Source organism: Podarcis filfolensis (genome assembly GCF_964270895.1).
Source record: "Podarcis filfolensis genome assembly, chromosome: 7".
Taxonomy (NCBI): Eukaryota; Metazoa; Chordata; class Lepidosauria; order Squamata; family Lacertidae; genus Podarcis; species Podarcis filfolensis.
Genome location: NC_139603.1, coordinates 46091318 through 46108376, shown reverse-complemented (window position 1 = coordinate 46108376; position 17059 = coordinate 46091318). Strand labels below are relative to the sequence as shown.

The following is a 17059-nucleotide window of genomic DNA, read 5'->3' as shown; positions in this document are numbered from 1 at the left end:
TGGTGTAATCAACACACAATCACAGCATACCACCATCAGTATAGAATAGGCATAGGCAAACTCGGCCCTCCAGACATTTTGGAACTACAGCTCCCATAATCCCTGACCACGGTTCCTGTTAGCTAGGGATGATGGGAGTTGTAGTCCCAAAACATCTGGAAGGCCAAGTTTGCCTATGCCTGGTATAGAAACTCCACACAGGGCAACCCCAAATAATGTGGCAGAGATGCAAAAGGTCACACACTCCTAGGAAAAACACTCTGGAGATGATAAACTACAATGGTACTTTGCAAAAAAATAGCCTGGCCTCAGGGCACAGATCAGGAATTGAGCATATTGGTAGTACTTCTCTTCGTTGCAGACTCAGGACTCCAGACGCAAATACCTATCAGCAAACCCCACTCCACTCCTACTCCTACATAAAGAGAGAGAGAGACCGAGAGACGGAGAGAGAACAGGAGCTATGGGTTGTAATCTTGAACCTGTTGACAGTGACACACTGACTGCTTTGTTTCTTAAGAATTTAACAGTCTATAATGCAGAGCATGAGTTAGAGAGACAGTATGAAAGCGCATACTCAAAAACATCAGCACCACTTTCCTTTGCGGCATCAGCGATTTCTATGAGGAAGAAACATGCAGGGTGCTGAGACAGAGAACTTTATTTACTTATTTATAAAACTGATGTATCACCTTTCTCTCATTTTGGCATCCATGATGATGAATGAAATATTAATGAAAGATAATGATAACAGTAATTAAAAATCACAAACCTTAATATAGGCAGGTGTTATATTTTAAAAAGACAGCAAAGAAGTGTAATTTAAAATACCAATGCACAGCAAATGAACATAGCTATCTTTTTCAAGCCCGGTAGAAGAAGAGACTTTGCTTGTTGCTAAAAAAATAAGAGTGAAGGTGCTGGACAGATTGCCTAGCCCAGAGTTTCATAAATGAGGTATAGCCAGAGAAAAGGCCCTCCTTGTTTGATACCTGCCTACCTTCCACAGGTGGGGACACCGGTCATCCAAGGTACTTGGGCAGGCTCATAGTGGGGTAAGTGGTCCTTTGGTTAAACAGGGGCTAAACTATTTAGGACAGGGATACTTAACACCCTCCAAATGTTTTCAGGCAGCCTCTATAATCTGTGACCATTGACCATGCTGGCAGGTCCTAATGGCAATAGGGATCCGATACTGGGAGGGAAACATGTTAGGACTCTTAATTGTGTCTAGAAATAAATTGGAAGTCACTGAAGCTCCTTATGTATTGGTATGAAATTATTATATTCTGTCCCAAACCTGGCTGCCTGGTTTTTAAAAAGGTGGGCTATAAATAAATCAATTGTTCAGGCTGATGGTGGGGGAAAGTCATTAAAGCCTATGTGAGGGATGTTTTTATAAAGATTTCTGATTTGGATCTTAGTAGTCAGTGGCTCCACAAAAAACTTTAATAAAGTAATATTTTTCTAGAAGGGAAGAGGTGATGAGAGACTGGGCAACTCAAACTGAAATAAGGCTACAAACACATTAGAAAAGAGCTATAGCTGTAATATGTATTAACTAAATAGAGTCTCTTCAACTATTGGCCTGCCCAGTGAGTAGATAACAGTTTACATTCGCTTACTCGATTATTCCAAACATTTACAGTGGTACCTCGGATTAAGTACTTAATTCGTTCTGGAGGTCTGTTCTTAACCTGAAACTGTTCTTAACCTGAAGCACCACTTTAGCTAATGGGGCCTCCTGCTGCCGTCGTGCCGCCGGAGCCTGATTTCTGTTCTTATCCTGAAGCAAAGTTCTTAACCTGAAGCACTATTTCTGGGTTAGCGGAGTCTGTAACCTGAAGCATATGTAACTCGAGGTACCACTGTATTTGACAACCCAATTCTGGTCTTGTCCATCCATGTACTTATATGCCCTCTGAAGAGAGTCTCCCCTGAACTGTACAGCACAGCAGCAGCTGGCAGCAAGGCTGCAATGCGAACCATGCCTACTCATAAGTCCCACTGAAGTAAATGGGGTTTACTCCCTGGTAACTGCGCGAAAACAGTATTCAGGGAGAGATGGGAGACAGAACCACCCACAGGATGTGCTGAGCTTCCGTATTTCACTCCTAGGAGCAGCATGAAATATGACAACGCCATGCAATCAAGGAACTTAAGCCAGGGAGTCCTTGGTTACTTGATGTCGCCACGGGTCCCCCGCAAGGCACCGAAAAGAGCAACCTCAGCTTCTAATCCCCAGTCCGCAAACCACCTCTGCCTGGTGCAGCCCAGGACCGGAACGGACTTGCTGCTGGGATGTCTTACACACCCATCCTTTCGTGCGGTCTGCAGGCAGCGCACGGCACTCCGGCTTCAGGAGATTGTGGCTTGTTGCGACAGCAAAGGCTGCGCCAGCAACTCAAAGCTGCCGCAGCTGCAGCAAGCAAGCAGCTCGCGGCTGCCTGGCGTTATTACCTCAGCACTTCACGAGCACAGACCGGCCGCCACGCTCGCGCTCACAGGCGGCGGCACAAGCAGAGAAGAATCTAGACAGGAGAACCCGGGGCGAGAGGGGGGGAAGAGAAGAGAAGAGAAAAAAAGGAGGCGCGCGCGCGCACGCGCTCAGATGCCAAGTAAAGTCGCCGCGCGCTGGCTTTCCGCCCCCGTCCTCCGGCGCATGCGCTCCCGCTTCGTTCCCCTCAGTCTGTTTGAACAGGAAGGCGGACATATTTGTGAGAGTCTGCCCTCCTTGACTAGCTGCTGAGGCAGCGGCGGGGCCTCGCCGTTCTTCTCCTCGCCTCCTTCGGTCCGGCTTCCCTCACGACTTGGGAGCAGCGGCTCCTCCTCCGCCGGTCGCAGCTGCGGAACGGGGGCAGCAGCAGCAGCAGCAGCAGCAGAGTCGAGCGGCGTCGGGAGTCCAGCGGCCCCACCAGCTTCTCTCCCCCCCACCCCACCCCCATCGCCCGCCCGCCCCGCGAGAGAGAGACGTGAAGCCCGGCGGAGTGTGAGGAGCGCGGCTGCTGTCGGGAAAGAAAGAGCGGGGAGGAGGCGGAGAGAGAGCGAGAGCGGCGCAGAGGCGACGAGCGGAGGACCCGAGGAGGGGGGAAAGGAGGCGCGGGAAGGGAAGATGCCTTAGCCGTTACGCGGCCGTTGCTGGAGCCGCGCGTGTCCAGAGGGCAAGGCGGAGGCGGCCGCCCTTCTCTTTCTCTCTCCCCACCCCCACCGCCGTGTCGCGGCCTATTCTGCAGCTGGCAGCCTCCCCCCGCTGCTGCAGCTCGGGCAAGGGAGGCCAAGCCGTGCCCTCCTTCTCCCTCAGGCCCACGTCTCCACGGAGGGAGCTGCCCCGCCGCCGCCGCCGGTGACGCTCTGCTGAGAAAGTTTCCTGTTTTCATGCTAGGCCTCTCCTCTCTCTTTTTTCCTCTTTCCTCCCCTTGTTTCAAAGAAGTTGCTGCTGGGTAGCTGGCATCGGAGAGGAGGAGGAGGAGGAACCGCTACGCTGGCTGCCAGGGCGGCTGGGAAAATGTGGCTGCAGAGGCACGGGGGCCCAGGCTGGAGGCGAGAGGAGACTGGCAGGGCTGTGGCTGCAGCCTAGGCGCTGAAGAAGAAGGGGCAGCGGGGAAGGACTGCTCCGCACCCCCCAGTCCCCCTACGGGAGGGGGTAGCGCCGTCGCTCCCGTTTTCGGCTTTAGCTCTCTTTGGCGCGAGGATGTGTGGCAGGGAGAGCATGAGGGACAACCCCAGCGCATCCCCAGACCTCCTTTGAGAAAGGAGGACTAGGAGAGCAAGCTCAGGGAGCACTCCTATTTCGTTTTTTTCTTTTCTTTTTTTTCTGTGGATTAATAAAGCGATCACCTCTTCAGCACCATGTCGACGGGAGAAAGCTTTGACTCTCGGTTTGAGAAAATCGGGATGATGATAAAGGATCCCAAATCTGAAGTGAACTCGGACTGCTTATTGGTGAGTTGTATGTACTACTGTTTTTGATAAACGAACATTACTCAGACTCCTCCTTAGAGAAGAGAGCTTCCTCCTAAAGGTTTTGCTTTTTTAAAGCTTACTGACGTTTGCCTTCTAATGAAGAGGAATAAATGTATTCTGTGTGCTATGTGAGATCTGTTTTTCCAAGAGGCTGCTGCTCATCTTATGTCTTTCTTTAAGCTGCTGCTTTGCTTTCTCTATTTGATAGGCTGCAGTAGTATTCAAAGATTTAAGTTAATATGCTGCAATAAAAAATGTTGTTAGGTGGAGATCTGCTTTTATGCTGCAGCTGTAACCCAGGAAATCCTGTTGTGTGAAGATTTGTACTTCTAAGGGATATGTTAAGAGTGACTTGTTTTTGTTCCCACCCACCATATTCTTGAAAATGTGGCTAATTAATCACTCATCTAATGTATTACCTCTGCTGAATAGTGCACAGTTAAACTGTGGGTTTCTAAATCTGAAAGTAAATCAAAATATTATTTCATTCATACATGTGAAAGTAAACAAATACCTTAATTCAAGACATGGTAGAAAAGTGGCAGGAATGGTGGCATCAAAAGTAAGCACAGAGTTGTACACACAATTTTTATTTGGCTTGTTCAGAGTACATTTAAGAGTCTTTCAGCATGGTTCTATGCATGCCTACTCAAAAGTAAGCTCCAGTGAAGAGCTTACTTCCCATGCAAGCAAAGGCTTTGCTTTTGAATGAAAGTGAGTATCTTTGATTTAGTAGGCAGTTCATTGTAAAATTTCTTCTCTGAAGCAGACTGTTTTTAAAGCATTTTGACAAAACTTTAATACTCTACTGAAGAAGAAGCAGTAGGACTTCTCCTTAGTGCATATAAATTTTCTAGTGATTTTTTTGTTAAGAATTGCTCAGTATTTCATTCGTGTCATTTAAGGGCTTCATTAAGCTAGAATACAACTTTATCATAGCTTCCCAGAGCCAACTAGTGTGGGAAGCTTATATGCACAGCAGTGGTTGTTGGGTGTATGGTATAGCTATATAAAGGACTCAGGGGATTTCAATATTGTGACTGACTTGGGTCCTAAATAAAGACAGGATTCCACTAGCGAGTTTTCTTAAATGAAAAAAATTGGCAACCTATGCCAGTCAGAGGGTTGTAATATGTAAAAATTTAAGAGATCAATTTTTTTTGTCCATTATATGCATGACATACATTTTATAATGTATATAATATAATAAACTGGAACAGAGGTAGGCAGGTATGTCAGCTGGTATTGAAACATGGTTCTCCAAGTAGAAGTTACACTATGTGGACTAAACACATACTGAGGTTGGCCTAAGAAACTTCTGTATAGACTCTAGAATCCAGTGGTTAACTTCCTGTTAGGGCCTATTGACATGATCCTTTCAGCCTAGGGAAGCTGCACTTTTGTATTGGTTCAGATTGATACTTAGCTACATGAGCTGAGCCCAATTGTATAATAAACATCAGTGGCTATGTTTGTACATCTCTATAAGCCATAAGCCATGGTTTACCATGCATAAGCAAATTGTGCCAGCTTCACTCTTCCTGTTTTTGCCAAAAGGAAAAAAAAAACCATGCAGACATGACAATAGTGTGATGTATTGAGCTTGGGATAGATCAGTTTGGGTACTTAATCATAACTGCAGCTTTTCAACTTAGTTTGTGTGAACAGTTTCTGTTATAGTTCTAGAATATGTAGGCATGGGACTCTCAAGGCATGGTGAGGTATGTGATATTAAGGTGTAGGAGAGCATTTTCAATGTTTGTTTGAGATAAAGCTAGAACTGATAGAAATGGTGTAATTCACACTGAACCTTATCTATATTTTGTAGTCATCTTATAACATTTGTGTAGTGATTATAGACCTATAATTTAATTATAATAGACAAAGTGGGATCCATAATCTTTGAAAAAACATTAAGGGAATTCTGTAAGAAATAGTAGATCAAATATTTAAGTAGAGCCCCTCCCTACAGTGGCCCCCTCTTCCTTCCTTCTTAAATAAGGCCTCTGATAGCTGTGGATTAACCTCCAGACATGGTAAATGGTAAATGGGTGGGAGAGATTTGGAATCCGTTGCATAATATTGGCCTTTGCTGTACTACTTTTTCTGGTTAACTTTGAAGCAGCTACACGGCTGACTGTTGTTGCTAAGCAACAGTCCTACATATCTTCATATATTTTTTCTTTTCTTATAAGGCAGGGCACTTGTACATACCTCGTCCATGGGTGTTGTATGGGCAATTCATGTGGCAGTACGTGGCAACTAAATGCCCCTATTGCATGCTTGTGGATAAAGGCAATGAATGTTTTCATGTTTGTGATAAAAACATTTAAAACAGGCTTCCTCAACCTCGGCCCTCCAGATGTTTTTGGCCTACAACTCCCATGATCCCTAGCTAGCAGGACCAGTGGTCAGGGATTATGGGAATTGTAGTCTCAAAACATCTGGAGGGCCGAGGTTGAGGAAGCCTGATTTAAAACATTATTCTGAATCAAGTAGATAGCCTTCATGGAAAAACATTTTCTAGCATTAACCACAGATCGGTAATATGTAAACTAGGCCTCAGTATTTAATTTTTGGGCAATGGCAGGAAATGTGTATGGGACATACTGAATATAGGAAGTTGAGTCAAACTATTAGTCCATCTTATTTAGTATTGTCTACACTGACTTGACAGCCATTCTCTAGGGTTTCACACAGCAGTCTTCTTCAGCCGTACTGAGAGATAACAAGGGATTGAATCTGGGAGCTTCTATATGCAAAACATGTGTTCTACCCCTCCATTACAGTCCTGAGTGGTACAGGTATGTCCAAAGTCTGTTTCGGGGGTTAAATCCTAAAAAAACCCTCAGCTCAACAAAACAAATTCAACCCTAAAAAACGGTCAACAACTTTGGTTGGCCCTTTGATTGGCCCTCACGGCCCTTCACTTCATCAAATCTGGCCCTCTTTGAAAAAAGTTTGGACACCACAGTACTCTTTCTTATTCGTGCCACCTTTTGTTCCCTTGTTTGCCTTCCCTTTTTGACTCCTGCATCATCTTCCCTTTCCTGTAGGAAACCCCAGTGCATTAGTCTAATATACATAGGTAGTTCTATATTTTTCAAAAATGTTTTAATTACGCTTCAGCTCTGCAACCTATCCTTAGTTCACAGAAAATAATTGATGCTTCTCTAGGTGTGTGTGAGTGTGTGTACTGTGATGTTGATTTCCTACTTAGCCAAATGCCAGATGTGAGGTGGCAAGAATAGTGATCTCACCCATTATTGTATCTAAGCCTGGTTAGGTAAGCATCTACATTTATTCCTCAGCAAGTATGTAATGCTTCTGTGGACAGAGCTGGATTTAACATTAGTCCAAGTAGGAAATCTTCAGCATTTACCTTTAGATACCATTCCCTTTGACAGTTTCCCTTTAAGATCAGGTCTGAAAGAATTTTGCTGAACAAACAATGTGTTATAGACTTGTTCATTTGTTCAGGAATGCAGATATATTTGTCCATGAATTTATATAATCTAGTACATTACTACAGGTCTGAGATACTAAATGAAGAAACCTATGGGCTTCATGTAGCCCTCAGCTACCTTGTGAAGTGAATGGTGTTGTATTGAATTCCTATATTTATTTTTATCATCAAATGTTGTGGAGCTTAAGATTGTAGAAAATATAATGATAAAAACCTAATTCATGAAAATTTAAAATAAAAATTCCTTAATTTTATTAAAATATTTATAAGTTTATCCAGTGTTAGGGATGGATGTGCAAGCTGCTGACCTGTTAGGTACCCAAGTATATTATTTTTGCCAGTTGGAGAAAATAGAGGCGTTGTTTGGAAAGAAACAGTGTAGTAAACAAAATTAAGGATTCAGTATTTGGGATATATGCATTGTCCATATTTCGTGTTATAGTTGGAATACAGCTCCGTTTCCCTTGACCATTGGCCATGTTTGCTGGGGCAGCTGGGAATTAGCATCTAATAACATTTGGTGGGCCGCATATTCCCTGCCCCTGTGGTAAACACAGTTAATGGTTTACTATGGACATAGAGATAATTTCCACTTGATCCTTACCAGTGGCTTAGCATTATATCCAAATCAGGAAGAAAAAAGGCATCATCGGGAAGCCATGAACAAATCTTTGTTTCAAATCATGGTTTGCTTGGAGCCAAACAAGGTACTATCTTTGGTTTTGGTATAATTAAGCCAGGGATTGTGGTTTCAGTGTTCCCACAGGGAGGAGCAACGCAGAAGCCATCTATGCATACTTGATAAACTATTAACATGCAAACTGAGCAAATATGTAGATAATTCTTATGTAGAATTGTTATTCAGAAATGGGAGAAATTTAATTTATTCCGAAAAAGCTCATAAAACATCTCTAGAATGTAATAAAGTTATAGCAGTACATTTGGTGCTCAGTTACTCCTTAATACTATTGGTTGAACATTTTATCCTGTACGGTGGTGTTTTATTAATTCATCTGATTTGGTTGTCACAGCAAACTATAACATAGCATGACAAGAATGAACCTTAGCCTTGCTTCCCCCCACCAAATCCCAGACACAAGGAATTCAGAAGTGTTCAATTCCCTTGTCATGCTGTCCAACCTACAAACTGGTTAATGTTAACATTAGCTATGGTTTGTTTGAAACATGCCAACTTTATGCCATGGGTACAAAGATAACTTGTTTCCTTCTGTGGTTAATGCCAACCACAATTTGCTTCTTACTTTGTCCAAAGCTTGAAGTGATGCAGAAGCAGACCTCTTCACTTCCATAACGACAGCTTATCATGTGCAGCGAAAGCCAGCCAAAATTTGTGGTCCTCTGGCAGAATGCATCATCTATCTGTGTCTATCAAAAGGCTCTAAAATAGTTGTGTGTACCTTGACATTAGCTGACCATGTATCTTGGGTACATAATTATAAGTTTTTACCCCCAGTTCTCTGCTGATTGGGCCTAGATCCTCAAACCCTCAGTCAAATTGGAGTAAGCAAATGGCAACAAGAAGGTCCTGATTTGCCAGGCAGCATTCTCTCTCTCTCTCTCTCTCTCTCTCTCTCTCATACACACCTACACGTGTGTGTGTGTGTGTGTGTGTGTGTGTGTGTGTGATGATGATGCTGTTGCTGTGGGGCTGCCTGGTCTGGTAGGGGGGCGGGGAGGGGAAAGGTGCCTAGACAGTTTGTTTTGGTGCCCACAACCTAGGTCCGAGGAGCCACATGGCTCCTAGCATTGCAATCTCAGTTTTTATCACTGGCTCCTGCTTGTGCGATGGGGCTTTCCTCCTCTTTGCCTCACATGTACCCCTGAGATTGATTTTGGGGCTCAAGAGAACCTCCCAGAACACCATGCAGGGGGGAAGGGGGATTATTTTGTCTGGCAAGCTGCTATGCTCACACAGACGGCACTTTTGTGATAGTGCAATTTAATTTCTGCACTGTGTACTTAAACTTCCAAAAATATTTAGATAAAACCACTTACCAATGATTCCTGAGTAAACATAGCAGTCATGGAATAAGAGAACAGGTCCTCTTATGCATCAGTTATTTGTTAAAGAACAGGAAGTGGAGAATAGAAATAAGTGGACAGTTCTCACAATGAAGAGGTGTAAGAAATGGGCACCTTCAAGGGGACCCATGCTTTAAAACTTGTTCTTGTAAATGACTTTGAGTTAGAGGTGAGCAGTGAGGCTGCCAAGTTTTCTGATGACATCCAATTGTTCAGGCTAGTAAAGGCTATAAGAGTTTGCAAGGAGCTCCAAGAGGATCTCTAAAGTGTAGGAACAAATGACTCTATATAAGCAAATGTGATACAGTGTAAGTAAATGTAACATGATGCACAACAAATCCTAACCACTTACACATGGCTGAAGTGGCAGTGACTGACCAGGAAAGAAATCTTGAGGTTGTGATATACAGTAGTAGTTCAGTGAAAAGGTTGAATCAGTATGCTGCAACTGTGAATAATGGGAATTCCATGTTGGGGATAATTAATAAAGAGATTGATAATAAAACTGTCAATATCATGATGTCTTTTTAAAAAACAAATGTATGACCACATTTGGAATATTTTGTACAGTTCTGATCACTGCACCTCAAAACAAAACTATGAATTTCATTAACATAAGATACAGTTACAGCCACTAACTTGGGACAGCTTGAAAAGAGGTTAGACAAATTCACAGAGGAAAAGGCTATGGCTGCTAGCCATGACTGCAATATTTTATTTATTTAAACCATTTATACACAGCTTAATATTTTAAAAATCTCTAAGCAGTAATAAGAAAATAAGTGGTAGGATACCTTTGAATCCCAGTCAGTGGGGAACAATAGCAGGAGAGGGCTATTGTGTTCATATCCTACCTGTGGCCTTCCTATAGGCATCTGGTTAGTCACTGTGGGAACAGAGATGTTAGATTAGATAGGCCCTTAGTCTGATTCAGTAGGCTTTTATGTTCTTATTTATAACAAAATTGCAGAACACCTAGGTAAACAACTAAGGAAAAAAATATTCAGTTACTGCAGCTTTTGGTGTCTGTTTATGAACAGCTTTGTGTGCTGGAAGGAAGAATTGGATTTTACAGAAAGTTAAACTCATAATAGATTATCAGTGTTTATTGCAGTGTTGTAAACTGTTCAGAATCTTAATGATGAATTGAAAAGGGAATTAGTGTTCTGTACAGCCTAATCAATGACAAGTTCCTTTTGAGAGAGAGAGAGAGAGAATAATGTTTAAGATTTAAAATTGAGATTGATTCAACAATAATGGATCTTTCAGGTATATGGGATTCCACATTTATCTCTCAGACAGATGCTGTCAGTGTAAAGATGATAATTCCTTTTGAGGCATATGATGTGGGTGTGTCCTGTGGTGGTATATTTGTCATCAGAAATTGTAGTACTTTGTTTTGGAAAAAATCCTTGATATTTGCAAATGTTGTATTGTGGGGTTGAACTATAAAGACTTGCATTGTCCACAGGCAGACAGTTAATGGACCCTGCAAGTCATTAGTTTCAAATGGATATAAAAGGATAAACACCTACCATCCATTGCTCAATGGGTTGAAAATCTTACACCACTTTCCAATTTGAATTTTGGACATATGGACTTTGCCCCCTGCTGGTTCAGAGATCAAGGGTCCATCTAGGCCAGTCTCTTCCCTTTTTTGCTTTAGAAGTATTCTTTTCATGCACTGCAGGGGGTTGGACGAGATGACCCTCACAGTCCCTTCCAACTCTACAGTTTTATTATTATGATTCTATATGTGTTTAAACTAGGATTGCTGGATCATTCTTAATGTGCGCTGACATTTCTTTCATCATGTTTTTAAAAAGATAGCTGCAATGATTTACCATACCTGATCTTAAAACGTTCAGGTGAAACAGTTCCCAGTCTCTAATATCAATTTTGGTCTTACATTTAATCTTTTATTAAAAATGAATACTGTTAATTTGAAGCAAACTTATTTGTGTGGATATATATTCTTGCAAACAGTGTCCTTAAGGAAAGAGTGCTCCCAACCTGTAATACTCAAAGAGAGTAAGAAACCTATTAACACGGATGCCAATTTTTTTATGTTATCTCCCTTGTAAATGTTGGAATGAAATGTTAGTTAAGATGAAAGTATGGCGACATCAGACATTGCTTTTGCAGACCATCAGAATAAAACTACTATTTTTTCCTATTATGTACAATCACTTAATCCCATTTAAAATAGTGTGTCTGATCATGTATTTAAAGCCTGGGGGAAAATATTCTTCCACTCCAGTCTAATTGTGTCCACAAAAGTTTATAGTTAAAGTGTGTTTAGGGGAAAAATAATCTGTGTTAAGTGATCTTGAGTGTACACTTTAGAGACAGCTGATGTGTGTTTGGTTTACTTCTTGGCAGGCTTCAGAAAGGGAGAGGAATACTATTTCTTTACACCCCATAATAGTGAGGGAAGAAAATGGTATGTCAATACAGTGAATTGATTTAGAAGAAAGGGCAATTTAAATAAGTTAAATGAAGTTTTCTAATGAAAATTGTTCATTTGTTTCCTAACATGACTACTAAACCATGTTAATTTACAACTAGATGGGGTATTACTTGAAATTTCATTCTACCAACCAGGTCTTGCATTTCTTTGTTGCACTTTGTCTTTAAAGTATTTCCATATAGGGTCTGCCTTACTACCAGCTTCTGACTGTTTATAATGTCAGCAGTGCAACCCTATAAAACAAGGTGGGCAACTTTTCGTTTTCTTTTCAGGACTGCATTTCTTGGGGAGTAATCTCTTCAGGGGGCAGAATGCCAGCAGTGGGTTGACCCAGAGCTGATGTGGGAGAATCAGAGAAGAATTGGGAGAATCAGAGCGTTCTAGATTAATTCATTAACACCACCTTGTTTCAGATTTCATCATAGCTACCTCAGATTCCCAATTCTATGCAGGTTTACTCAAAAGTAGTGCTCAAATAGGTATACAAAGGATTTTGTTTTTGTTGTTACATCAGACCAATGCAGTCACTGTTCTTGAAAGAAAGCGAAAAACAATTCTTTTCTGATTAATGCTCTCTGCACACTCAAAACACATGTGGCAGAAACTACCAGTTTGTTGCTGCACAGCTGGTGCTATACAACTGTAGAAAAAGTTAATCATGTCAATTTTTGAAACAAAATATTGCGCTTCTGTTATTTAAGGCACTGTATTTTTCCTAGCTTTTTGAAGTTTGCTTTCCTTCTATGTAGTGTCATAACAAACAACAGTTAAGGAATTACAATGGGTTAGAGAAGTGGGATAGTTTCAGGAAGTATCTAGGAATGCATAAAGTGAGGTTTTGGTTCCCAAGCTGTAGATTGTCCATTTATGCTGTAGTTTTATACTGAGAAATATGTCCCATTGACTCAGTGGGGCTTTCTCCCAGATAAGTTGGCATAACATTGCAACTACATCATAAATATGGTAATATAGGAAGCCATGCATTAGACATTTTTTTCTTGTCTTCTTTCTAATGTTGCAATCTTCTGCTTCGTTCTGTTCCATCCTCATAAAAAAGATAGGAAACAAAAACAAAATGCTTATGGCTGATAGCAAACAAGATCTGTTAGTTACTCAGCAGACTAGAGTCTTATATAGAGTTTATATTTGTAAAGTGAAGATGAGAAGCCTATGTTTGTTAGGGAGAGTATAAATTGTATTATTTGAGAAAAGATCAACTTGGTTCTTCACTTACATAGAAATACCACATTTATCTCATTGTACTGTATCTGGTAAAGGCACTGATGCAGTTTAGAGATCAATTAGTAGCAAGTTTATATCTGGATTATTATTAACCCAAGAGAAAATACTTAGTTTTAAAAATCCAAATTAAATGTTAAAAAATCCAAAGCTTTAAAAGATGGATTTTTATTCACCCTGCATGTAGCCGATTGTCAGTATTATTTTCTTTACTGCTAATTAACTCCCCCCCCAAGCCCGCTAGGACCTTCTCTGGGTCTGACTTCCCTAACTCCCTGATGTCCTCCCACTCCTCCTCGTTTGACCACCCTCTCATGACATGCATGTGCATGTGTACATCTGGGGAAGAGCCAACTATGCATTTTTACTCAGAGGAACCCCATCGTGTTCCTTAAAGCTTGCTCCTTAGTAAGTGTTTTTAGGGAAGCCTGATTTGTGGTACAAATGACCCACCCAAGCAGTTCCATACATTGTGGGAGGGGGAGAAGTACCATAAATAAACCCTCTTGCCTTCCTCTTCATCACTCAGGTTCAGGACTTGATGAGCAGTTCTCAATCTCAATAGTGATACATAATGTCAATTGTGTAGTAGTGCTAGACTCCTGAGGTTCAGGATTAGGTAAGAGGGAAATTACTCCACTGAGCTCCAGCAGTCTTATAAACTATGGGGAGAATTTACCTGCCGTTCTCTCCCCTCTTGCCCACTGCTGTTTCCAGACCTTTAGCTTATTAGCTAAAAGAACCATTCACATTAAGAGGCAGTATGTTTCTGCATACCAAAACAGGAGAAGGCCATGTATTTAAGAACAAGAGCAGAATAAAGACCCATCTAACCCAGCATCCTGTTCTCCTAGTTGCTGACCAGATGTCTACATTAAGAATACTAAAAAAGGCTGTTGCTTTGCCTTTCTTGTCTGTTGTGTAAGCTTTCTGGAGGCATTTAGCTTTCCACTACTGAAAACAAAATGGTGTACTTGATTAACTTTTGGATTGATCTAACAGGGCTTTCCTTGTGTTATTATCACATTCCCATTTGTTCTCAGATATCTGGCTCCTTCCAATATCTGAGCTATATATTTGCATAGTTTAGTCATGTCTTGATTTAATAGACAAAATATCTGGGACAAAGGACACTAAAGCAATTAGACTTTCAAAACCAAATTTCACAAGCTGAGAAATAAAATAATTAATGAAAATTAGGCTTATGGGCAATCAAAATTATCAAGGAACTGGAGCAACTCCTCTGTGAGGAAAGAACATATTTTGGGCCTTAGTTTAAAGCAGGGGTGGGAAGTCTTTTTGGCTTCTTGGGCCAGATTCTTTATCAGGATCAGCCTTACGGATGGGGTCACCCATCTGTCAGTTGCTTGATATCACAGTGATGGTGAGTGATTTGGCACTTGAAAGTCCTGAAGTTGGGACTTCAAAGTGCATTGCAGGTAGCAAAGTGCTGCTAAAACAAAGGTGTTTTCCTCCATTTACATTTAGTCCTGCCAAGCTGGTAGGATTCAACTGCTGCTCATCAGTTGATGTATGGGGGTTAAATCCTGCTATATTATTGAGTGTTCCAGTTCTCTGCAGGATTGAACCCCACCTCTCTGGCAGAGAGTGACATCAGTTGGTTGACAGGGATGTGCCGTTTTGGGGAAATGGCTCTGTGAGCCAAGGTGGACCCACTGAGGGGCCAAGATTTGCTGCCATCCATGGTTTAAAGAAGAGGCAAGTGAGAGGGCACATTATAAAGGTTTGTGAAATTATGCATGGTGCAGAGAAATTGGATAGGGAAAAGTCTTTCTTTCCCTCTCATAACACTACAACTCACTGAATCCAATGAAGCTGAATGTTGGAAGATTCAGGGCAGATAAAAGAAAGTACATCTTAAAAAACAATTTGCTCTTACAAGAGGTAGTGACAGCTACCAATCTGAAAGCCTTTAAAACAGTGGCTCCTAATTGGCTGGGGCAACCCAGTTAGATAGGCGGCAAATAAATATAAATATTATTATTATTAGCTAGACGGATTCAGACGATTAGAGGATAAGACTTTCAACTTCTACTGGCCATGATGGCTCTGTTTTGCTTCCACTGTTCAAAGTATGCCTCTGAATTCAAGTTGCTGGGAAGTGCAAGTGAGAAGAGTATTTCTGTGCTCAGTTTCTGCTTGCGGGCTTCCCATGGGCATTTGGTTGGTCGAGCAGGACTCTTATGTTCTTATGACTGCTCAATCAAAGCAGTTTGTCATAATTCCTTACTAATAGGAGTAAGACATGCTGCATGTGAGAGTCTATGTATTGGGGTAATTATCCAGCCCCGGCATTGGAAGAGAAATAGCACATCTCTGACCTTCCTTCACCTAAATCTCACATGGGGACCTAGTCTTAGATCAAAATAGTTTTTACCAAATGTTTTTCCAATATTATTTGGATGATATGTGTTTGGGGGAACCTTTGAGGTAGGCATTGGTTGACGGGGTGGTGATGGAATCTTCACTGGATTCAAGCCCTATATGCCCTTGGAACTTTACTAAGTGGAATGCTAAGAAGAGAGTTTGTATTTGTGGTCCCTTCTACACACATTGTTTCTTAAATATGAAACTTAAACTAGACATTATTTCGATGGGGCACCAAGTACTGTAGGTCCATTTGGCAAAGTTCAATATACTTGTGCTCCCTCAAACTTTAGCTCTTGCCCTACAGGTGCTTTTTCTCTCCTGGATTCAGAGTCAAGCTCCTCTGCCCCATTTGTGACCAACTTTTTACTTTTTTATATATCTCATTTTGTAGACAGTAATGTGATGAATTATTTACACTTCATGTATTCTTTAAACATTTTAAAGCCTGAGAAGTTGTATACAGTATAGCTAATACATACAAATTGTGTTCTAAAGAAAACATCACTTTTGTTCTTCAGGATGGATTAGATGCATTGGTGTACGATTTGGACTTTCCTGCCTTAAGAAAAAATAAAAACATAGACACCTTTTTAAACAAATGTAAGTATATGTCTTTGTATATATGTTTACAGGATTTCTGGTGTTGATAATGTTCCAATATACAGCTTTTTTATTTTTAAAAAAGGAATTTTATGTGGTTAGCAGTTTGCATGGAAATATCTTTTTCTCACCTATATATGCATTATCACAGTTGTTACTGCCATGAACTTGTTGGAGGAAGCACGGGCTAAAAATTAAAGCAAAGCTGGGAAAAGAGAGGCAGATGCTGTGCATGTAATGAATAGGCAATGTATCAATTCACTGCCTGAAAATGGTTTAAAGTTTAAAGTTAAAATTGCAAGAGCAATTTCAGACTTTTGGAAGAGACAATGTATTGTGAATCCCCACTCACTTCCAGCTGCAGTCAGCATCCTGCTCTTCAATCCAGAGAGCCCAGCCAGGCTGCCTGGTGCTCACCCACTTCCTCCCTCCCTTCCTCCGCAGCCCAGCTGCCGGCCCCTGGAGCCTGAGACAAGAGTGGGGCTTGCCAGCCTGCACCTTAATTTGTTTCTCTGGCTGTGTGAGTGCCAGCAGGCTGTCTCCTCCCTCCCTTCCTTCTTGTGCTGATCACTGAGCAGAATGGAGCCACCTCCCGTGACTCACGTAGCACTCCAGAGAGTGGCTCCCAGTAGCTGTGGTTTCAGGGTGAGCCGTGGCTCGTGGCTGCGGGGAGGCTAGTTGCTTATCTGTGCCAGTTCCAAGGCTTTGGAAGGCCCTCTCTGTGGAAATCCACCTGGCTTCTTCTGTGTTGCCTATTTCTATAGAAATAGAAAATGTTTTTAAACAAACAAACTTTAAATACGTTGTTATCTTTATTGCTGTTTTTCGTAACTAAGTTTTTGTTCTGTGGCTATTAATATTGCAGCAATATTGCATGTTAGTTGTAT

The 17059-nt window shown here is 41.6% G+C and overlaps 1 protein-coding gene across 2 annotated transcripts in view; it reads left to right on the top strand.

Moving 5' to 3' along the window:
- Window positions 1-2609: 2609 nt before the first annotated feature.
- ROCK1 (Rho associated coiled-coil containing protein kinase 1) overlaps window positions 2610-17059 on the top strand; it is a 59464-nt gene continuing 45014 nt past the window's right edge. For both annotated transcript variants that reach the window (XM_083622417.1, XM_083622416.1), the window contains exons 1-2: window positions 2610-3942; window positions 16091-16172. In XM_083622417.1, coding sequence (XP_083478543.1) covers window positions 3850-3942; window positions 16091-16172 — 175 coding nt within the window. In that variant the 5' untranslated portion in view covers window positions 2610-3849. The remainder of the gene's footprint in view (window positions 3943-16090; window positions 16173-17059) is intronic.